Genomic DNA, 17,558 nt, shown 5'->3' with positions numbered 1-17,558 from the left:
AAGCAATCTTATAAAACCTTGGTTAAAAAAAGACTATTGCCGTAAATTCAAAATTGTTCCCATGCGAAGCCAGGTAGGGCTGCTAGTTTAATATAAATAATTTGTAAACATGTAACAAAAATATTAATATAAAAAACACTGCTGTTACCAGGGAAGTTTATCCATTGATCCAAGTCAGTGACTCGGGATGTAGGCTAAACTTCAAGAGGAGTATGTTAATACGAGTGATATTCTGGTTATCACTCGTTACTAAACTTAAGGTGCCTATCCACTAGACGATTAAAATTAGCGATTGAACGATATCGTTCAATAATCGTTTGCAGATTGTTTAAAAAAATATGAGTTATGGTAAGAACCATTGCTATCTCTATGTCTACGAAGTCCATAGGGTTCCACTGGATACCATGGGGTATAGGCGATGGTGGAGACATTGGGCATTTCAGAGTAAAAGTTTTCAGCCTCCGAGGGTGCACTGGGGTCCCTCTCCTATACCCCGCCCCGAGCCAAAGCATCTCAGTTACGTAACAAGCCATAGGCTGGAGGAGGAGAAGAAAGAGAGAAGAAAGTCTGAAACACACAAGAATCACATTCTCACCAGAAGGAGACGGAAAAACCGGTGACCAATCAAAGCCCATCTGCAGTACACGTGCGACAGGGCGGGAGTCCTTTGGAACCCTATGGACTTTGTAGAAATAGAGATAACAAGGGTAAGTTCTTACCATATCTCATATTTTCTACTTCAGGGTCAATAGGGTATCCACAGGATATCTTGGGGATATCCCAAAGCAGTATCCTTTAAAAAGATGGGGACGCTCCTGTGCAGAAAGGAAGCATCCTGAGAAGCGATGGTATCAAATGCATAATACCTCACAAAGGTATGGACAGAAGACCACGTGGCTGCCTTGCAAAGCTGAACAGCAGAGGCACCACGGCGAGCTGCCCACGAAGGACCCACAGACCGAGTAGAATGAGCTTTAACAGAGGATGGTACAGGAAGGCCCTCATGAATGTAAGCCTCAGAAATCGCCATGCGAATCCATCCTGCCAAAGTTTGCTTAGTGGCAGGCCAACCCTTCTTACGGAAACCATAGAGGACAAACAAGGAGAACGACTTCCGAAATGAATTGGTACGGTCAACAAAAATCCTTAAAGCACGTACCACATCCAAGGAGGCCTCACCAGCTGAAAGGTCTGGGGAATTAAAGGCCGGTACTAGAATTTCCTCATTAATATGGAAACTAGATACCACCTTAGGTAAGGAACCAGGGCGAGTGCGAAGCACCGCCCTGTCCCTATGAAAAAGCAGAAAGGGAGGGCGACAGGAGAGAGCCCCGAAATCTGAAACTCTTCAGGCCAAAGCAATGGCCAGAAGAAACACAGTCTTAGCTGTAAGCCATTTTAAATCCACTGAGCCCAGTGGTTCAAATGGCGGTCCTTGGAGAGCCCTCAGGACCACAGCCAAATCCCAAGGAGCCACTGGTGGAACAAAGGGAGGCTGAATGCGAAGTACACCTTGCATAAAGGTGCGGACGTCCGGAAGAGTAGCAATCCTACGCTGAAACCACACTGACAGGGCAGAAACTTGAAACCTTCAGGGAAGCAAGGCGAAGACCGTGATCTAAGCCCGCCTGTAGGAAAGCCCAAACCCTGGATATCCGAAACACTGAGGATCATAGCCTCTAGGGCGACACAATTCAAAGAAAGTATGCCACACTATGTGGTAAATTCTTGCAGAAGCAGGCGTCCGAGCTCTGAGCATGGTGTTAACTACCGAGCTGTCAAAGACAGACGACCCAGGTCCGGTTAATGGCAAGGACCTTGAGGCAATAGGTCCGGACGTTGAGGCAACAGCATCGGAGTTTATGGAGAGACTCCGAAGATCTGAGTACCAGTGACATCTGGGCCACGCTGGAGCTATCAACAGGAGCGTGCCGCCTTCTTGCATGAATTTTCGAATTACTCAAGGAAGAAGGGAGAACGGAGGGAAGAGGTACGCAAACCTGAAGGTCCACCGGACCGACAGAGCGTCTACCAGAAGAGCATCCGTGTCTCTTGTTCTTGACCCGTACACAGGCAGCTTGTTGTTGTGTCGGGAGGCCATGAGGTCTATTTCTGGAAGGCCCCACTTGTTCACCAGTAGTTGAAACACCTCCTGGTGAAGTGACCATTCCCCTGGATGCACGTCTTGACGGCTGAGAAAGTCTGCTTCCTAGTTGAGGACTCCTGGTATGAACACTGCCGAGATGGCAGGGAGATTGCCCTCCGCCCAAGCCAGAATGCGGGACACCTCTGTCAGTGCCACCCGACTTCGGGTTCCTCTTTGGCGGTTTAAGTAAGCCACCGTGGTGGCGTTGTCCGACTGTACTTGCACGGGTTTTCCGTGGAGAACATGTCTTGCCTGCTGGAGAGCTTTGAATACTGCCCGAAGTTCCAAGATGTTTATTGGAAGCGCAGATTCTGCTGGTATCCACCTTCCCTGGAACAAGTGTGGACCCGTCACTGTTCCCCAGCCTCGGAGACTGGCGTCCGCTGTCAGAAGGACCCAGTTTGCAACCCAAAAGGGGTGCCCCCTGTTCAGGTGAGCCGTCTGCAGCCTCCAGGCCAGAGACAGACGTACCTCCGGAGAAAACACCATTGTCTGTGTCTTTATCCGATGGGGTAACCCATTCCATCTGGAGAGGATTAATTTCTGCAGAGGTCTGGAGTGAAACTGGGCATATTCCACCATTTCGAACATCGATACCATGGAGCCCAGTAACCTCATCACTGAATGAATAGACAGTTGGCGACTCTGAAGGCAATTGTGTATTTTTGCCTGTAATGCAGAGATCTTTCCTCACAAAGGTCCTCTGTTGTTGAGAGTCCAACAGGGCTCCGAGATGGAGCATCCTCTGTGAGGGAACCATGGCTAGCAATATGGCTGATAGTCAGAAGTGAAAGTACAGTCAGACAGCGCTAGCATATAGTCACATACAATGCAGAAATAAATTATCTGGACTACAAGCACCATGATCAACTACGCAGACCCAGAGTCTGGTAGGAATCAGTGCTGCATACTCTGACCTTATCGGAGGAGAGGTATGCGGGGGACCCCGGACCGCGATGCCACCAGTATCAAACTCCAACAGCGTTTGTCACTTCCTTACAAATGGCCGTTGAGAAGCTGAGAGGAGGCGGGCCTGGGGGAGGAGCGCTGACACAGCCCGCCAGACTGCTGTGGAAAGGCACTGTGCAGCGGGGGAGGCGCAGGCTGTGAGACAGGTAAGGCGCGTTCCCCTGGCATGCTATTAACCCCTGGGACACTGGAGCATTTCCACACTGCTGCAGCCTGCTGTCCCTGGTGGTCTAGTGGAAAGTGCAGGTTCAGTACCTGGCACCACGCGCAGCCTGTCCCCAGGGAGCCCCCTGCCTGAGGACAATAATGACTGTGAATCGGCGGGTAACCTCCACGGGACCCCGCTGCTTACCTGAACCCCTGTGAATCCGGCCACAGTCAGGGATATTCCGGGGTCACCGCTAGCTGGGACCCCAGACACCCACCAGCATCCCCGGATCAGTACCGGCGTTCTGGTCCGGCGGGATGAAGGAACGACAGCATAGACGTCTTGATGACTGTCTATGCTGTCCAGCAAATCTTGTGCAGCAAAGCTGCTTTGAAATAACTTCAGGAGCTGTTAACAGCCCCCCTCTGAATATGGTGATCAGACTTCGAGCCGGGCACCAACAAAACTGGGATGCCTTGGCTCGAGGGCGGGGTATAGGAGAGGGACCCCAGTGCATCCTGGGAGGCTGAAAACTTTAACTCTGAGGTGTCCGATGTCTCTGCCATCACCTATATCCCAAGGTATCCTGTGGATAGCCTATGGACCCTGAAATAGAAATTGGTCTTTTAGACATCTATCATCGTGCAAACATGCTGGTCAACCTGACGATAACGTCAGGTTCAGCATGTTTGCAGATGATTGATTGTGCCTACACTGAACGACTGCTCGTTCAGTGTAGGCACATCACAGACTGACAAACGACTGCACGATTACAATGTCGTAATCGTGCAGTCTTTTGCCTGTCTTCTAGTGGATAGGCACCTTTAAATGGTGCTCCATCCAATCAGCTCCTAACTGTCATGTGTTTGAAAAATGACAGGAGCTAATTAGTAACGTGTGATAGCAAAAATATAACTCCTTGACAAATCTGGGCCAAAGTTCTATATAAAAAGAGTTGTTACAAAAACACAATTTCCAGTTCTATATTCTAATCTGTTGATTTGGCATGCTCATTTTAATCTTGTAGAAAACACTATCGTGTTGGCTAAAGTACCTACTGTTTGCAGTAATAGCTTATTTAAACAGATGCAAAAACCACAAACATTTGCCGCTGCAATGGTAAAAAGGTACACTTTTTGGGGGGGGCTAAATTTTCAACACAGAAAATAGCTATTATACAGTGCTTAAGTTTCTGCTTAAATATTATTATTTAAAAGGTTTCCAACATTGACTTTTTGTATGCATGATGCTATTCAAACTTACCCCATCAGTGCCAGTTTGGACCTGTCCATTGAAACTGAGGGTACGGAAAGGAGAGTGGGTGGAAAGGCGTTTATCCCACTCGCTGGGACGTGGAGCAGGTACAGACTCCATGAAACTTTTCTTTAGCTCACGGATACTGGCATGGTGACGAATGATTTCATCTTGTGTCTTCTCTAAGTCCTGAGAGAAGTTGTTGGGATAGTGGACAGTAGTAGTTGTGGATTGAGGAAATGGAAGGGTTTGAAAACGTATCGAAGACAAAAAAGGAGAAGGAGGAGGTAAAGAAAAGAAAACCAAAGAAAGCGAGGGGGGAAAAAAAAAGGACAATAGTAAGCAGACAAAAACTTGAACCAATGAAAAATCTCATAAATATATAAAACATGATGGAACACACTGCAGTGAAAGAGTTAAAGCGCCTAGCCTGTTGTGATCAATGAGCAGTAGACACCAAATGTGGTAAGCAAATCACGCTGTGTAATTCAGTAGCGATTTTAGATAATGTAGCTATTTTTGTATAATGTTGCCATTTTAGAATCTCATATTAGTTAAATTAAGTAAAAAAACAAAAAGCCAGTGTAGAATGTTTGCATAATTTTTATTTACAATAATTATACATTTATATAGGTGGTAAAACTCATGCCTCCGTAGATGCCAGGGAAGTGAATTGAAAGGTGGCAAATTGATTAAGCCTACAAAATGGCTTCAATCTCACTAGCTAACAGATACTCTTTAAAGCTGTAATCCCATGAAAAAAATATTTTTGTAATTTTTCGGTTTCATAATTTACAGATTTCTTTATTTAAAAAAATAAAGAACTCTGGCTACCTGCAATTTTTTACATTTCCCTTTGTAATTTTCCTTTTCATTGCTATTAATAAATTACAGCCTGCTACATTTTAAGTGATTACCATAGCAGTAGCAGTCACATGATATGATGTAGTGGAGAAGTTTTGGAAAACTACTCTCCTCAAGGGATGTAGTCACTTTCTCGATGGCCAGGATGCACCACTAGGGAGGGTTTTCAGCATGTCGCTGTCGAGATATAAACCGGCGGCTACTCAGCCACCGATATTTCATACCTAACCCCTCCATAGCACTAACCTATGTTCCCCCACTGAAAAACTTTCTAACTGACTAGCTCTGATTCAAATCAGTTTATACTCTCCTCATAATGGGCTTCAGTGCTGAAACTAAAATTTACCCAGTTTACAGACACTTGCAGCGGTATCCATACAAATCTCTCCTATAGAGATATTTTTCTGGGAGCACATCTTGGAAAAAAAATACTTGCTAGGTAGAAAATGTGCATATTTGGGATTGCAACTAAGAGGCTTGCAGGCAAGCCATCATTTTACTAGTATTTGTGCTTAGTATCTTTTGATGGGGTTGAATCTTTGCATGTGTTCAAGAGAATGTGAGGTAACTAGATAAACTATATTGCCAAAAGTATGTAGACACCAATTCTAATTCAAATAGTAATGCCATCTCCATAGTCAAACAGTAGTAGTTGTAATAATAATAGTAGTAGTAGTAATAGTAGAATGGGTCATACTGAAGAGCTCAGTGACTGAGAAGATGTATGAAACCTTCTAAAGATTGGAGACATTGCACTATAAAATGACAGGTAAAAGCTTATTAGTTGCTATGGACAACTTCTCTACATCTGCACTCTATAGAAGTGATGATACATATCCCCTTTTGGAATGTAGCACTGTGATATGATAATACCTTTCCAAAAAGTCAATTTGTCAAAAATCTGCTCTTCTAGAACTGCCCCGGGCAACTACGTATTGTTATTGTGAAGTGAAAAGGTCTAGGAGCAGCAACAGCTCAGCCAGAAAGCAGTAGGTCACACAACTCACAGAAAGGGACTACCAAGTGCTGAAATGTGTAAAAATTATCTGTACTCGGTTGCAAACCTCACTCCAGAGTTCCAAACTTCTTTTGAAAGCAATATCAGCACATGGATTGGGTTACTGTGGGGGATCATTATGATTTACATGCGGACGGCGGTTCAAATCCCGACACCGGCGGCCCGACATGGGTGAAAATCCTGAACGGTGATTAAAGTAAGTAACCCTAATCTTCCCCCCCCCTAACCCTCCCTTAGGGGTGCCTAACCCTAACCTCCCCCCCAGTGCCTAACCCTAACCCCCCTTCCCCGCTGCCTAAACTTAAGTCTCCCGGGGGGTGCCTAACCCTATCCTCCCCCCAAGGGTGCCTAACCCTAACGCCCCCTTCCCCTAGCCTAAACCTAATCCTCCCGGGTGGTGCCTAACCCCAAGTCCTCCCCGGAAGCCCCTAACCCTCCCCCCCCTGCGTCTGTCTGCGCCCAGCTTACCTTCGATCGGGATGCCGGGGGCGGCGGTAAAATAACAGGCGTTGGGATTTCGACGCCTGTCATTTAACCGTTGCCAGGATTAGACAGTCGGGAATCCGTCCGTCAGCTTCCTGACTGCTTCCCTACTGTGGCCGTGCAACCACACACAAGCCCAAGATCACCATGCAGAATGGTGCAAACCTCCACTGAACTCTGGAAAAAGTTCTTTGGAGGGACTAATCATAATTCACCATAATGCATTCTGACAGATGCGTATGGTGGATGCCAGGGTTAATGCCTAATACAAACAATTAAGTTTGGTGGAGGAGGAAAAATAGTCAGGGGCAGTTTTCATTATTCGGCCTGGGCCCCTTTGTTCCAGTGAAGGAAAACCTTAATGCTAAAATTACATTCTAGGGAGTTGTGTGCTTCCAACATTGCGTCAACAGTTTTGTGGAAGAACCTTTACTGTTTTTGAATGACAATGGCATTGTTATTCAACAGACAAAGCAAGGTCCATCAAAAAATGGTTTGCAGAATTTGGTGCACCTGACTAGCCTGATCAGAATTGGAACTACAGTTGCAAGCCAAGCCTTATGGCCCAACATCAACGCCCACCCTCACTAATGCTCTTATGGTTGAAAAAATAAGTTTTCCTGCAGTCCTGTTCCAAACTGTAGTGCAAAAGGTTCAAGAGAAGAGTGAAGGCTGTATAGCAGCAGAGTTGGGGAACAATTCCATATTAATTCGCATGGTTTTGGAATGAGAAGATAACAAGCAGATATGGGTGGGAAGTTTGGGTGTTCGCATACTTTTGGCCATGTAGTGTATTTTGTTTTTTACTCCTTTGTATGGAATTTGGTGCACAATGCAATATTTAACTTTAAACTTTTGTGTTTATGTATGCATACTTTCAGAGCAATGTTGAGCAACTTTGACATGTTACCAGCCTGGTATTGTTTGTGTCATTTAAACAACTGCTTCTTTGTTAGCCTATCACACCCTAATCATATGTTAATAAACAAACCGGTTTAAAAGTATTTCACATGATTTAATTAAGATAACAGTTACCACTTATCAATATAAGTCACAAATAAAGTAGAAAACTTCGGCAAAAAGGTATAAGTTGTGATGAACAAAATGTTGAATTTCTGCTATGTATTGCCGTTCTGACAGCTGGATCAAGCAGAAATTGCAAGTTAGAGTGGTGAGCTTTGACCTAACACAGTTTTCTATACAGTAAGAGAGTGATGCTGGCAATTTGCTAGCAATTATGTTATTTAGGTGCACATAATGTGCCAATATTATGGTGGATCTGCACCAAAGGTGTCTGGAATTTGCCGACTACTGGGAGGGTTACTGTCTCATGAATACTCACTATATGCCCAGCAGTGGCTTCTGTCTCTGCAACTCTATGCTGTCATGTAAGAAGCCAAATATGAAAAATGATACAGGTGTGTCACACATTGACAGGACACAGAATGATCACAATTAATACAGAGTTTGTTACAACAGGTTATAGTAAAAAAGCAATTTCAAATGACTGCAGCACTGTTACAATGGCATCCATCACACACATATCATGTTACATTAGCATGCTGCCGTTCCCTAAAATTGCATTTTGAAGTCCAGACGATGCTAGCTACAATACACATTGATTTGTGTAATCACATATATAAGCACAAATATATACAAACACAAGTTCGGACCAGTTTTACGTGGGCAAACGGCAGCAGTAAACCCCCCACTCACTTACAAAACATGAAGTGTATTTTACGTTTGCCATTGAAAATTAAGCAGCAAGAACTTCAGGCATAAACATATGGTGTGTTACGTCCTTTGCAGAGATATCAACCAGTCCCATTGCATCTGGGAAATACTTGTCTGTCCCTGAACCTAGCACTAACTTAATGAACTAGTACAGCTTCCATTATTTGATATAATCTTCTGGATCACTAAATTAAGTGAGCCCTGAGTAATCCTCTCAGAAAGAACGTGTTAAATTCAAGACAAGCAATTATCTCCCTGATGGAATAAGTCAGCTTGATGTGTCTTTGGAGAACATGCAACAGCACAAGATAGAAACAAATGTGCATGCAAAAAAGAATCATGCAGACAGAGCCTACTGGTACTTTTGCTGGTAAATACACACAACACAAAAAAAATGATAGTAAGTCCAGATGAAAAAGTGGGTGTGAAGTGCATGAATATATACCAACCTCCAACATTAAATTGCTATGTCTGATATATATGTTTTCACCCTCTAGTTTCTTTGCTCTTTTCTGTTGAAAGTGAACAAAAATAAACAGAAACGCCACAGAAAGTTGAAAATAGATAATCCTAGTGTCAGTAAACAGGTAGAAATGAGAGTCAAGCCCTGTCTTATGTTCAAAACCCAATTTGTTCTAAAAACTTATTTTTTTAAATGATATTAAAGATTCATAAAATTTTTCAAACATAAGCTTGTAAATAAGAAAAGAAAATAGGAGGTTGTCGTTAACTAGCTCTGGAAAGGCAAAGTAATCAATGCAGGAAACAGCTAAAAGTTGAGAAAGTACAAGCTCCTCCTACCCATTTACTTTGCAGCCAGACAATCGCTCATATGCTCTAAAGTTCATGAAGAAATGCCCTTTAAGTACCTAAAGTATCGTCTCTTACTAACAGGTGTTTAAGTAAGGCATTGAAGTTCCCCTCTGGTCCTAATCCGCTGAGCTCTGTAATCAGAGGGAATCTGTGTGTGAACATTAGTCCCACACCTCTGCAGAGCACAGCAACCCTCTGCAGTAATTGCGATCTTCTCAGAGGTGGCTGATTGGGACCCTTTAAACAGTGTGTCACTATGCCGCTCTGCTGGGCTCTGCATATATGGGGTGAGTGTTAAGGATGAAAGAGAAGTATGAGGAAGAGATGAGGTACAGTATAAAGATGGAAGGTATGGGAAAGGGGGAGAAAGTTAAAAGACAGAAGGTGAGGAGCATTGAGAATTCCATAAAAATAAGAGCAGAGGGAAAGCGCTTGAAAAGAGGAGAGGATGATGACAGAGGAAGATGATTATTTTGAGGGTATAGAGAATGGCTGATGGTGCAAAGAGAATGATGAAGATAGACAGATGTGCAAAATGGCACTGAAAGCAAAGATTTCTGCATTCAATTCCATGATATCAAAACATATAACAGCTATATATATATATATATATATATATATATATATATATATATATATATATATATATAAATAAAACATGGTGCTATATATATTATTATATTATGTATATATATATATATATATATATATATATACACACACACACATACACATGTATATATCTCACACTTGAATGCAAAACGGAGGAGAGGAAGCAAGATGGCAAATCCAATGTTTCAATGTCTTTGGACTTTTGACCTGAGTGCCGCTTCTCTGTTTTGCATCTACCCATTGTTTAGTCAAAGGCACCAGCACATTAATTACATGCATGTGGATAGCAGTGAGCGCCACTGCTTTTAATATTATTATATATATACACAAACTCGTATATATTATGTATGTGAAAGGGAAAGTGTTTACGATAAGGGAAGGTGCTACTATACATACATACATACATACACATTCATTAATTTGAGAGAGGTGTTCACTGTTCACCTAAGGATGCAATTAACTGATGTTAATTAACGGATGTTACCAAAAAGCTTCCTATATAAACTGGTTTAGGTTTTAGTTAAATGTTTTAACCTGTCAAAAGTCTCTTTAAGTATCAATAATGGGGTTTAGCACATCAGAGTCAATGTCAGCTGTAATGAGTACATGTTTATCTTTATGACCAAATTCTTCTCTCTCCTAAATAAATTCTTATGCTGTCAAATGTTTAAAAGACTTAAGCTACCTACAACTATACAATTATTGGGTGATTGGCCTCATTTATTGTATAGTGTGTATGAACGATCGTTTTAGTGTTTCACAGATAAAGTGGTTAGATAACATCCACAAACACATTCCTTTGATTATTCGATCTGCCACAATTTCCCGATATTGTGCAGTGTGTGTGCGTTCTCGATAAGCTGCCCATATTTCCTATGCTTTTTCCTGATTATCTTCTCATCCTTTCAGTTAAATTGTATAGTGTGTAGCACAGATATCGGGACCGTGATTTTGCCAAAAAAATCGTTCCAATTATTGGTATGATCTAAATGTTGCATAGTGTGTACCTAGCTTAGAGAATGCTGAGAAATTTCATACGTTTTAGATAAACTTCAGTGAATTTTATAAAACCTAATTTCTATGTTTGAGTCAGGATGGATGAGAGATGAGAAAAAGACACACAAACAAGTACATTGGAATCATACTTGTGAATTATAATTATTTGTTATAAGGGATACAGCTGATGATAGTACCACCGATGCATTATTTAGCAATCCACCCAGCAGGAACAACTTGCCTGTACTATTAAGGTTCCTAAACTGGTTGTTTAAGCTACTGTACTGTGGATAATCAGCAAAGTCTTCAGGATTTCTAAGCGCACATGAATGTATAGCTTAAGTCTCTCTGGCAAATGAGAAGATGATCTAATACTGATCATGGTATATATTAAGACAAACATCAGCAGGAATGTAATAGCAGAGCATTAAAATACTCGCTCAATAATATCAGCCAGATCAGTTGTGCAAAACTGGTAATGATGATTTTGTATATTCAGCACAGTCACCCGGTGTTCTTGTATTGAAAAACTGTATAGTAATCATAAAAACAGGGGTAAAGCTATTTTTACAGAAAATATTTTACAAGAATAATGTAGTTCAATGTAATTTCGGGACATTCTGGAAAATCAAGCTTACATGCTTGTTTATAATAGTATAACAATGTATAACTTCAAAATATAATTAAATGATTTATAATAAATACATTTCTATTGTTAACAGACTGCATCTGTATAATATTGTAGTCATTATTGTGGAATATCCAATTAGGATAGCACAAATGTTGTTAGCAATATATGAAATAAACAAAGTGGGTAGGATGTTCTTAATTGTGTTGCTAATTTTCTATTGCATTTGGAAATGGGAATCATTGTAAGCACTTTTGAGCATTGCTCCATTCAATGGTTTAACATAAGTTAAATGCATTGAAATCAATGAAGTAACTTGCAATGACCATCTGAATGCAAATAAAACATACACAAGTCAGGAGCGTTTATATTTGATATATGGTTTCACTGATGTCTGAATGCCCTCCCTAAAACACACAGAATAAAAGGTATCTACAGTATATTAACTGAAAACATATCATTGTGCACCTCCATTACATATTGTATTAGCAACGGTGAACTACAAATATTTATAGGATTCTTTTATCCTTGTGGTTGCTTTAATCCCAATATAATAAAATCCACTGCTGATAAAAATGTCATCACTTTGGATTGTAATGACATTTGATCAGTACTCGGACCCCTCCAACCAATGTCAGAGATGCACAGGAGAGAGCGAGGGACCGTGATAGATAGTGAAAGAGTTGGGGAAGGGAAGAGAGAAAGTGGTGGGGTAAAGGTGGTGAGGTGAGGGAGCGAGTGTGTGTCAGGGAGTAATAAGGAGTGAGATGGAGAGATAGAGTGGGAGGAGGGGTGAATACAGAAAGGAAAAAAATAATAAATAAAAGCCAGGCATCACCAGGCATTACAGCTAGTAATTTATATGCATCTTGCATTATTTACTCTACAATTCTAACCTTCCTCATGCGAATTATCTCCTCCTCTTTTTCAGCTGGTTGCTGTAAAGGTCATGGAAGGAAATTAGAGAAAAAAAACAAAATTAACATTTATAAGTATCAAATACAAAAGATCTGTGTTTATACATACGATTAGCCATAATATTAAAGCCACTGACAGAGTGAATAACATTGATTATCTTGTTACAAAGGCACCTGTCAATGGGGTGGGATATATTAGGCAGCAAGGGAACACTCAGTTCTTGAAGTTGATGTGTTGAAAGCAGGAAAAATAGGCATAGTGACTCTAGCAAGGGCCAAATTGTGATGGCTAGACAACTGGGTCAGACAGGTCTGGTGAGGTGTTCCCGGTATGCAGTGGCTAGTAACTACCAAAAGTGGCCCAAGGAAGGACAACCAGTGAACCGACGACAGGGTCATGGGCGCCCAAGGCTCATTGATGCGTGTGGGGAGTGAAGGCTGTCCCATCTGGTCCTATCCCACAGAAGAGCTACTGTGGCACACAATGCTGAAAAAGTTACTGCTGGCTATGAGAGAAAGGTGAAATACAATAGAGATAGTTCCGCACAGAATTTACATTTGTATTGGTCTATTTATCTACTTATATTAACCAAAAGGGCAAAAAACAGGTTCCCATGCCTCTTTTATGTCTCTTGTTGTTAGTAAAATTTATTGATTTACATCCTAGGTTACGAATCTTTTGATGTATATTATTTTTTTATATGAGATAACAGGGTGCTACCTATCTCACTGTATACTCACGTATACCTCTAGTAGAAAAAGGCAAAAAAAATCAAAAGAGAAGATTCTATGATTTTAATGGAAGGTGAGAATTTTGGTGCACACCGGGAACCATTAATGTAAGGCTTCCATTAAAATCATAGAATCTTCTCTTTTGATTTTTTTTGCCTTTTTCTATGAGACAAAGGTGTCAGAACACACAGTGCATTGCAGCTTGACGGGTATTTGGCTGTGTAGCCGCATACTGGTCAGCATGCCCATGCGGAACCCTATCCACCGCCAAAAGCACCTATTATGGGCACGTAATCATGGAGCAATGGAAGAAGGTGGCCTGGTTTAATGTAGGGGTGAGCGGGTTCGGATTTCTGAAATCCGAACCCCCCCGAGCCCCCCCGATCCGAGTCCGATCCGAATCAGGCTCGACTTTTCCCGCCTGACTCGGATCTGAAATCGAGGCAAAACGTCATCATCCCGCCTTCCGAGTCTCGCAGGTTTTGGATCCTATATAAGGTACCCACGTCGGCGCCATTTTCTCACTCGGCTGTGGACAGTGAAGAGGGAGGGTGGGAGTTAGGGCTGTGTAGTGTAGTGTAGTGTAGTGCTGCTGTTGTCCACTACTTCAAAGTCCATAGGGGCTGGCTGTGTTGCTGTTGTTAATAGGGGCTGTGTCCACTACTTCAAAGTCCATAGGGGCTGGCTGGACTGTGTTGTGCAGTCAGTTCTCCATAGGGGCTGTGTCCACTCCAAAGTCCTGTGCAGTGTCCCAGTCCTAAAGGAGTGCTGCAGTGTTGTCCAGGGGGTGCTCTGTCCATCAGGGGTGCTCCCCCCAAGTGCTAAAAAAATAATATATTTTCTGTGTTTGTGAATTGTGTGCGCAGTAGCCGCACGTGCATCAACAAAGTAGTGCCAAGCGTGCGCCTGTGTCATAAGTAAAGGGCCGGCTGGCTTGACCGTTAAAGGGTGCTGTAACCCCCGAAAGTACACTCCAGTCCAAACCAAAAAAAAATTATTTTCTGTGTTTGTGAATTGTGTGCGCGGTAGCCGCACGTGCATCAACAAAGTAGTGCCAAGCGTGCGCCTGTGTCATAAGTAAATGGCCGGCTGGCTTGACCGTTAAGGGTGCTGTAACCCCCGAAAGTACACTCCAGTCCAAACCAAAAAAAAAATTATTTTCTGTGTTTGTGAATTGTGTGCGCAGTAGCCGCACGTGCATCAACAAAGTAGTGCCAAGCGTGCGCCTGTGTCATAAGTAAAGGGCCGGCTGGCTTGACCGTTAAGGGTGCTGTAACCCCCGAAAGTACACTCCAGTCCAAACCAAAAAAAAAATTATTTTCTGTGTTTGTGAATTGTGTGCGCAGTAGCCGCACGTGCATCAACAAAGTAGTGCCAAGCGTGCGCCTGTGTCATAAGTAAAGGGCCGGCTGGCTTGACCGTTAAGGGTGCTGTAACCCCCGAAAGTACACTCAAGTCCAAACCAAAAAAAAAAATATTTTCTGTGTTTGTGAATTGTGTGCGCAGTAGCCGCACGTGCATCAACAAAGTAGTGCCAAGCGTGCGCCTGTGTCATAAGTAAAGGGCCGGCTGGCTTGACCGTTAAGGGTGCTGTAACCCCCGAAAGTACACTCCAGTCCAAACCAAAAAAAAAATTATTTTCTGTGTTTGTGAATTGTGTGCGCAGTAGCCGCACGTGCATCAACAAAGTAGTGCCAAGCGTGCGCCTGTGTCATAAGTAAAGGGCCGGCTGGCTTGACCGTTAAGGGTGCTGTAACCCCCGAAAGTACACTCCAGTCCAAACCAAAAAAAAAATTATTTTCTGTGTTTGTGAATTGTGTGCGCAGTAGCCGCACGTGCATCAACAAAGTAGTGCCAAGCGTGCGCCTGTGTCATAAGTAAAGGGCCGGCTGGCTTGACCGTTAAGGGTGCTGTAACCCCCGAAAGTACACTCCAGTCCAAACCAAAAAAAAAATTATTTTCTGTGTTTGTGAATTGTGTGCGCAGTAGCCGCACGTGCATCAACAAAGTAGTGCCAAGCGTGCGCCTGTGTCATAAGTAAAGGGCCGGCTGGCTTGACCGTTAAGGGTGCTGTAACCCCCGAAAGTACACTACAGTCCAAACCAAAAAAAAAATAATTTTCTGTGTTTGTGAATTGTGTGCGCGGTAGCCGCACGTGCATCAACAAAGTAGTGCCAAGCGTGCGCCTGTGTCATAAGTAAAGGGCCGGCTGGCTTGACCGTTAAGGGTGCTGTAACCCCCGAAAGTACACTCCAGTCCAAACCAAAAAAAAAATTATTTTCTGTGTTTGTGAATTGTGTGCGCAGTAGCCGCACGTGCATCAACAAAGTAGTGCCAAGCGTGCGCCTGTGTCATAAGTAAAGGGCCGGCTGGCTTGACCGTTAAGGGTGCTGTAACCCCCGAAAGTACACTCCAGTCCAAACCAAAAAAAAAATAATTTTCTGTGTTTGTGAATTGTGTGCGCAGTAGCCGCACGTGCATCAACAAAGTAGTGCCAAGCGTGCGGCTGTGTCATAAGTAAAGGGCCGGCTGGCTTGACCGTTAAGGGTGCTGTAACCCCCGAAAGTACACTCCAGTCCAAACCAAAAAAAAAATTATTTTCTGTGTTTGTGAATTGTGTGCGCAGTAGCCGCACGTGCATCAACAAAGTAGTGCCAAGCGTGCGCCTGTGTCATAAGTAAAGGGCCGGCTGGCTTGACCGTTAAGGGTGCTGTAACCCCCGAAAGTACACTCCAGTCCAAACCAAAAAAAAAATTATTTTCTGTGTTTGTGAATTGTGTGCACTGTGGCTGCACGTGCATCAACAAAGGAGCAGCACCAAGCGTGCGCCTGTGTCCCATAAGTAAAGAGCCGGCTGGCTCATTTCTTAAAGGGTGGTGTAACCCACAAAGTGCACTACTCTCCAGCAAAAATAAAATAATATTTTCTGTGTTTGTGTGCGCTTTAGCCGCACGTATATATATCAATATAACATAAATGGAGGACCAAACTTTCTCCGATAAAAATAAAATAGGGAAAGATCAAGAACCACTTCCTCCTAGTGCTGTTGCTGCTGCTGGGAGTTGTTCATCATCCCAGAGAGGAAGTAGGAACATCACTACTTTTACTAAACAATTGACCCTCCAACAGTCCCTAGCGATGAGGATGAAGTACGACAGCAGTCATCCTGAAGCAAAACGTATAACTGAGGCCTTGACTGCTATGTTGGTGTTAGACGTGCGTCCGGTATCCGACATTAGTGCAGTGGGATTTAGACAATTGATGGAGGTAGTGTGTCCTCGGTTCCAAATCCCGTCTAGATTCCACCTGCATCCTTAAAGCAGCAGCGACAAGCGTGCGTCTGTCTGTTAAAGGGTGGTGACACCCTCAAAGTGTGCTACACAAACAATTAAAATATTGTTCTTTTTTTTTCTGTCTTTGTGAATTGTGTGGGCTGTAGCCGCACCTGCATCCTTAAAGCAGCAGCGACAAGCGTGCGTCTGTCTGTTAAAGGGTGGTGACACCCTCAAAGTGTGCTACACAAACAATTAAAATATTGTTCTTTTTTTTTTGGTCTTTGTGAAATGTGTGGGCTGTAGCCGCACCTGCATCCTTAAAGCAGCAGCGACAAGCGTGCGTCTGTCTGTTAAAGGGTGGTGACACCCTCAAAGTGTGCTACACAAACAATTAAAATATTGTTCTTTTTTTTTCTGTCTTTGTGAATTGTGTGAGCTGTAGCCGCACCTGCATCCTTAAAGCAGCAGCGACAAGCGTGCGTCTGTCTGTTAAAGGGTGGTGACACCCTCAAAGTGTGCTACACAAACAATTAAAATATTGTTCTTTTTTTTTCGGTCTTTGTGAAATGTGTGGGCTGTAGCCGCACCTGCATCCTTAAAGCAGCAGCGACAAGCCTGCTTCTGTCTGTTAAAGGGTGGTGACACCCTCAAAGTGTTCTACACAAACAATTAAAATATTGTTCTTTTTTTTTCGGTCTTTGTGAAATGTGTGGGCTGTAGCCGCACCTGCATCCTTAAAGCAGCAGCGACAAGCGTGCGTCTGTCTGTTAAAGGGTGGTGTAACTCTCAAAGTGCTCCAAAAAATAAAAAACTATTTTTTTAATGTGTTTGTGACTTGTGTGCGATGTAGCCGCACCTGCATCCTTAAAGCAGCAGCGACAAGCGTGCGTCTGTCTGTTAAAGGGTGGTGACACCCTCAAAGTGTGCTACACAAACAATTAAAATATTGTTCTTTTTTTTTCTGTCTAT

The 17,558-nt window shown here is 43.0% G+C and overlaps 1 protein-coding gene across 12 annotated transcripts in view; it reads right to left on the bottom strand.

Moving 5' to 3' along the window:
• Window positions 1-17,558, bottom strand: part of EPB41 (erythrocyte membrane protein band 4.1) — a 187,997-nt gene that overhangs the window by 33,041 nt on the left and 137,398 nt on the right. For 8 of the 12 annotated variants that reach the window (XM_088460013.1, XM_088460015.1, XM_088460011.1 and 5 more), the window contains 4 exons: window positions 12,562-12,603; window positions 9,066-9,128; window positions 8,225-8,263; window positions 4,527-4,706 (listed from right to left, as the gene is read on the bottom strand). In XM_088460013.1, coding sequence (XP_088316139.1) covers window positions 4,527-4,706; window positions 8,225-8,263; window positions 9,066-9,128; window positions 12,562-12,603 — 324 coding nt within the window. The remainder of the gene's footprint in view (window positions 1-4,526; window positions 4,707-8,224; window positions 8,264-9,065; window positions 9,129-12,561; window positions 12,604-17,558) is intronic. The other 4 variants (XM_088460014.1, XM_088460016.1, XM_088460009.1 and 1 more) reach the window with 2 other exon arrangements.

Source organism: Taudactylus pleione, unplaced genomic scaffold, assembly GCF_031769625.1.
Source record: "Taudactylus pleione unplaced genomic scaffold, aTauple2 ptg000959l, whole genome shotgun sequence".
NCBI classification, from domain to species: domain Eukaryota; kingdom Metazoa; phylum Chordata; class Amphibia; order Anura; family Myobatrachidae; genus Taudactylus; species Taudactylus pleione.
The sequence above is the reverse complement of the archived record's forward strand: the minus strand, read 5'-3'. Positions and strand labels throughout refer to the sequence as shown.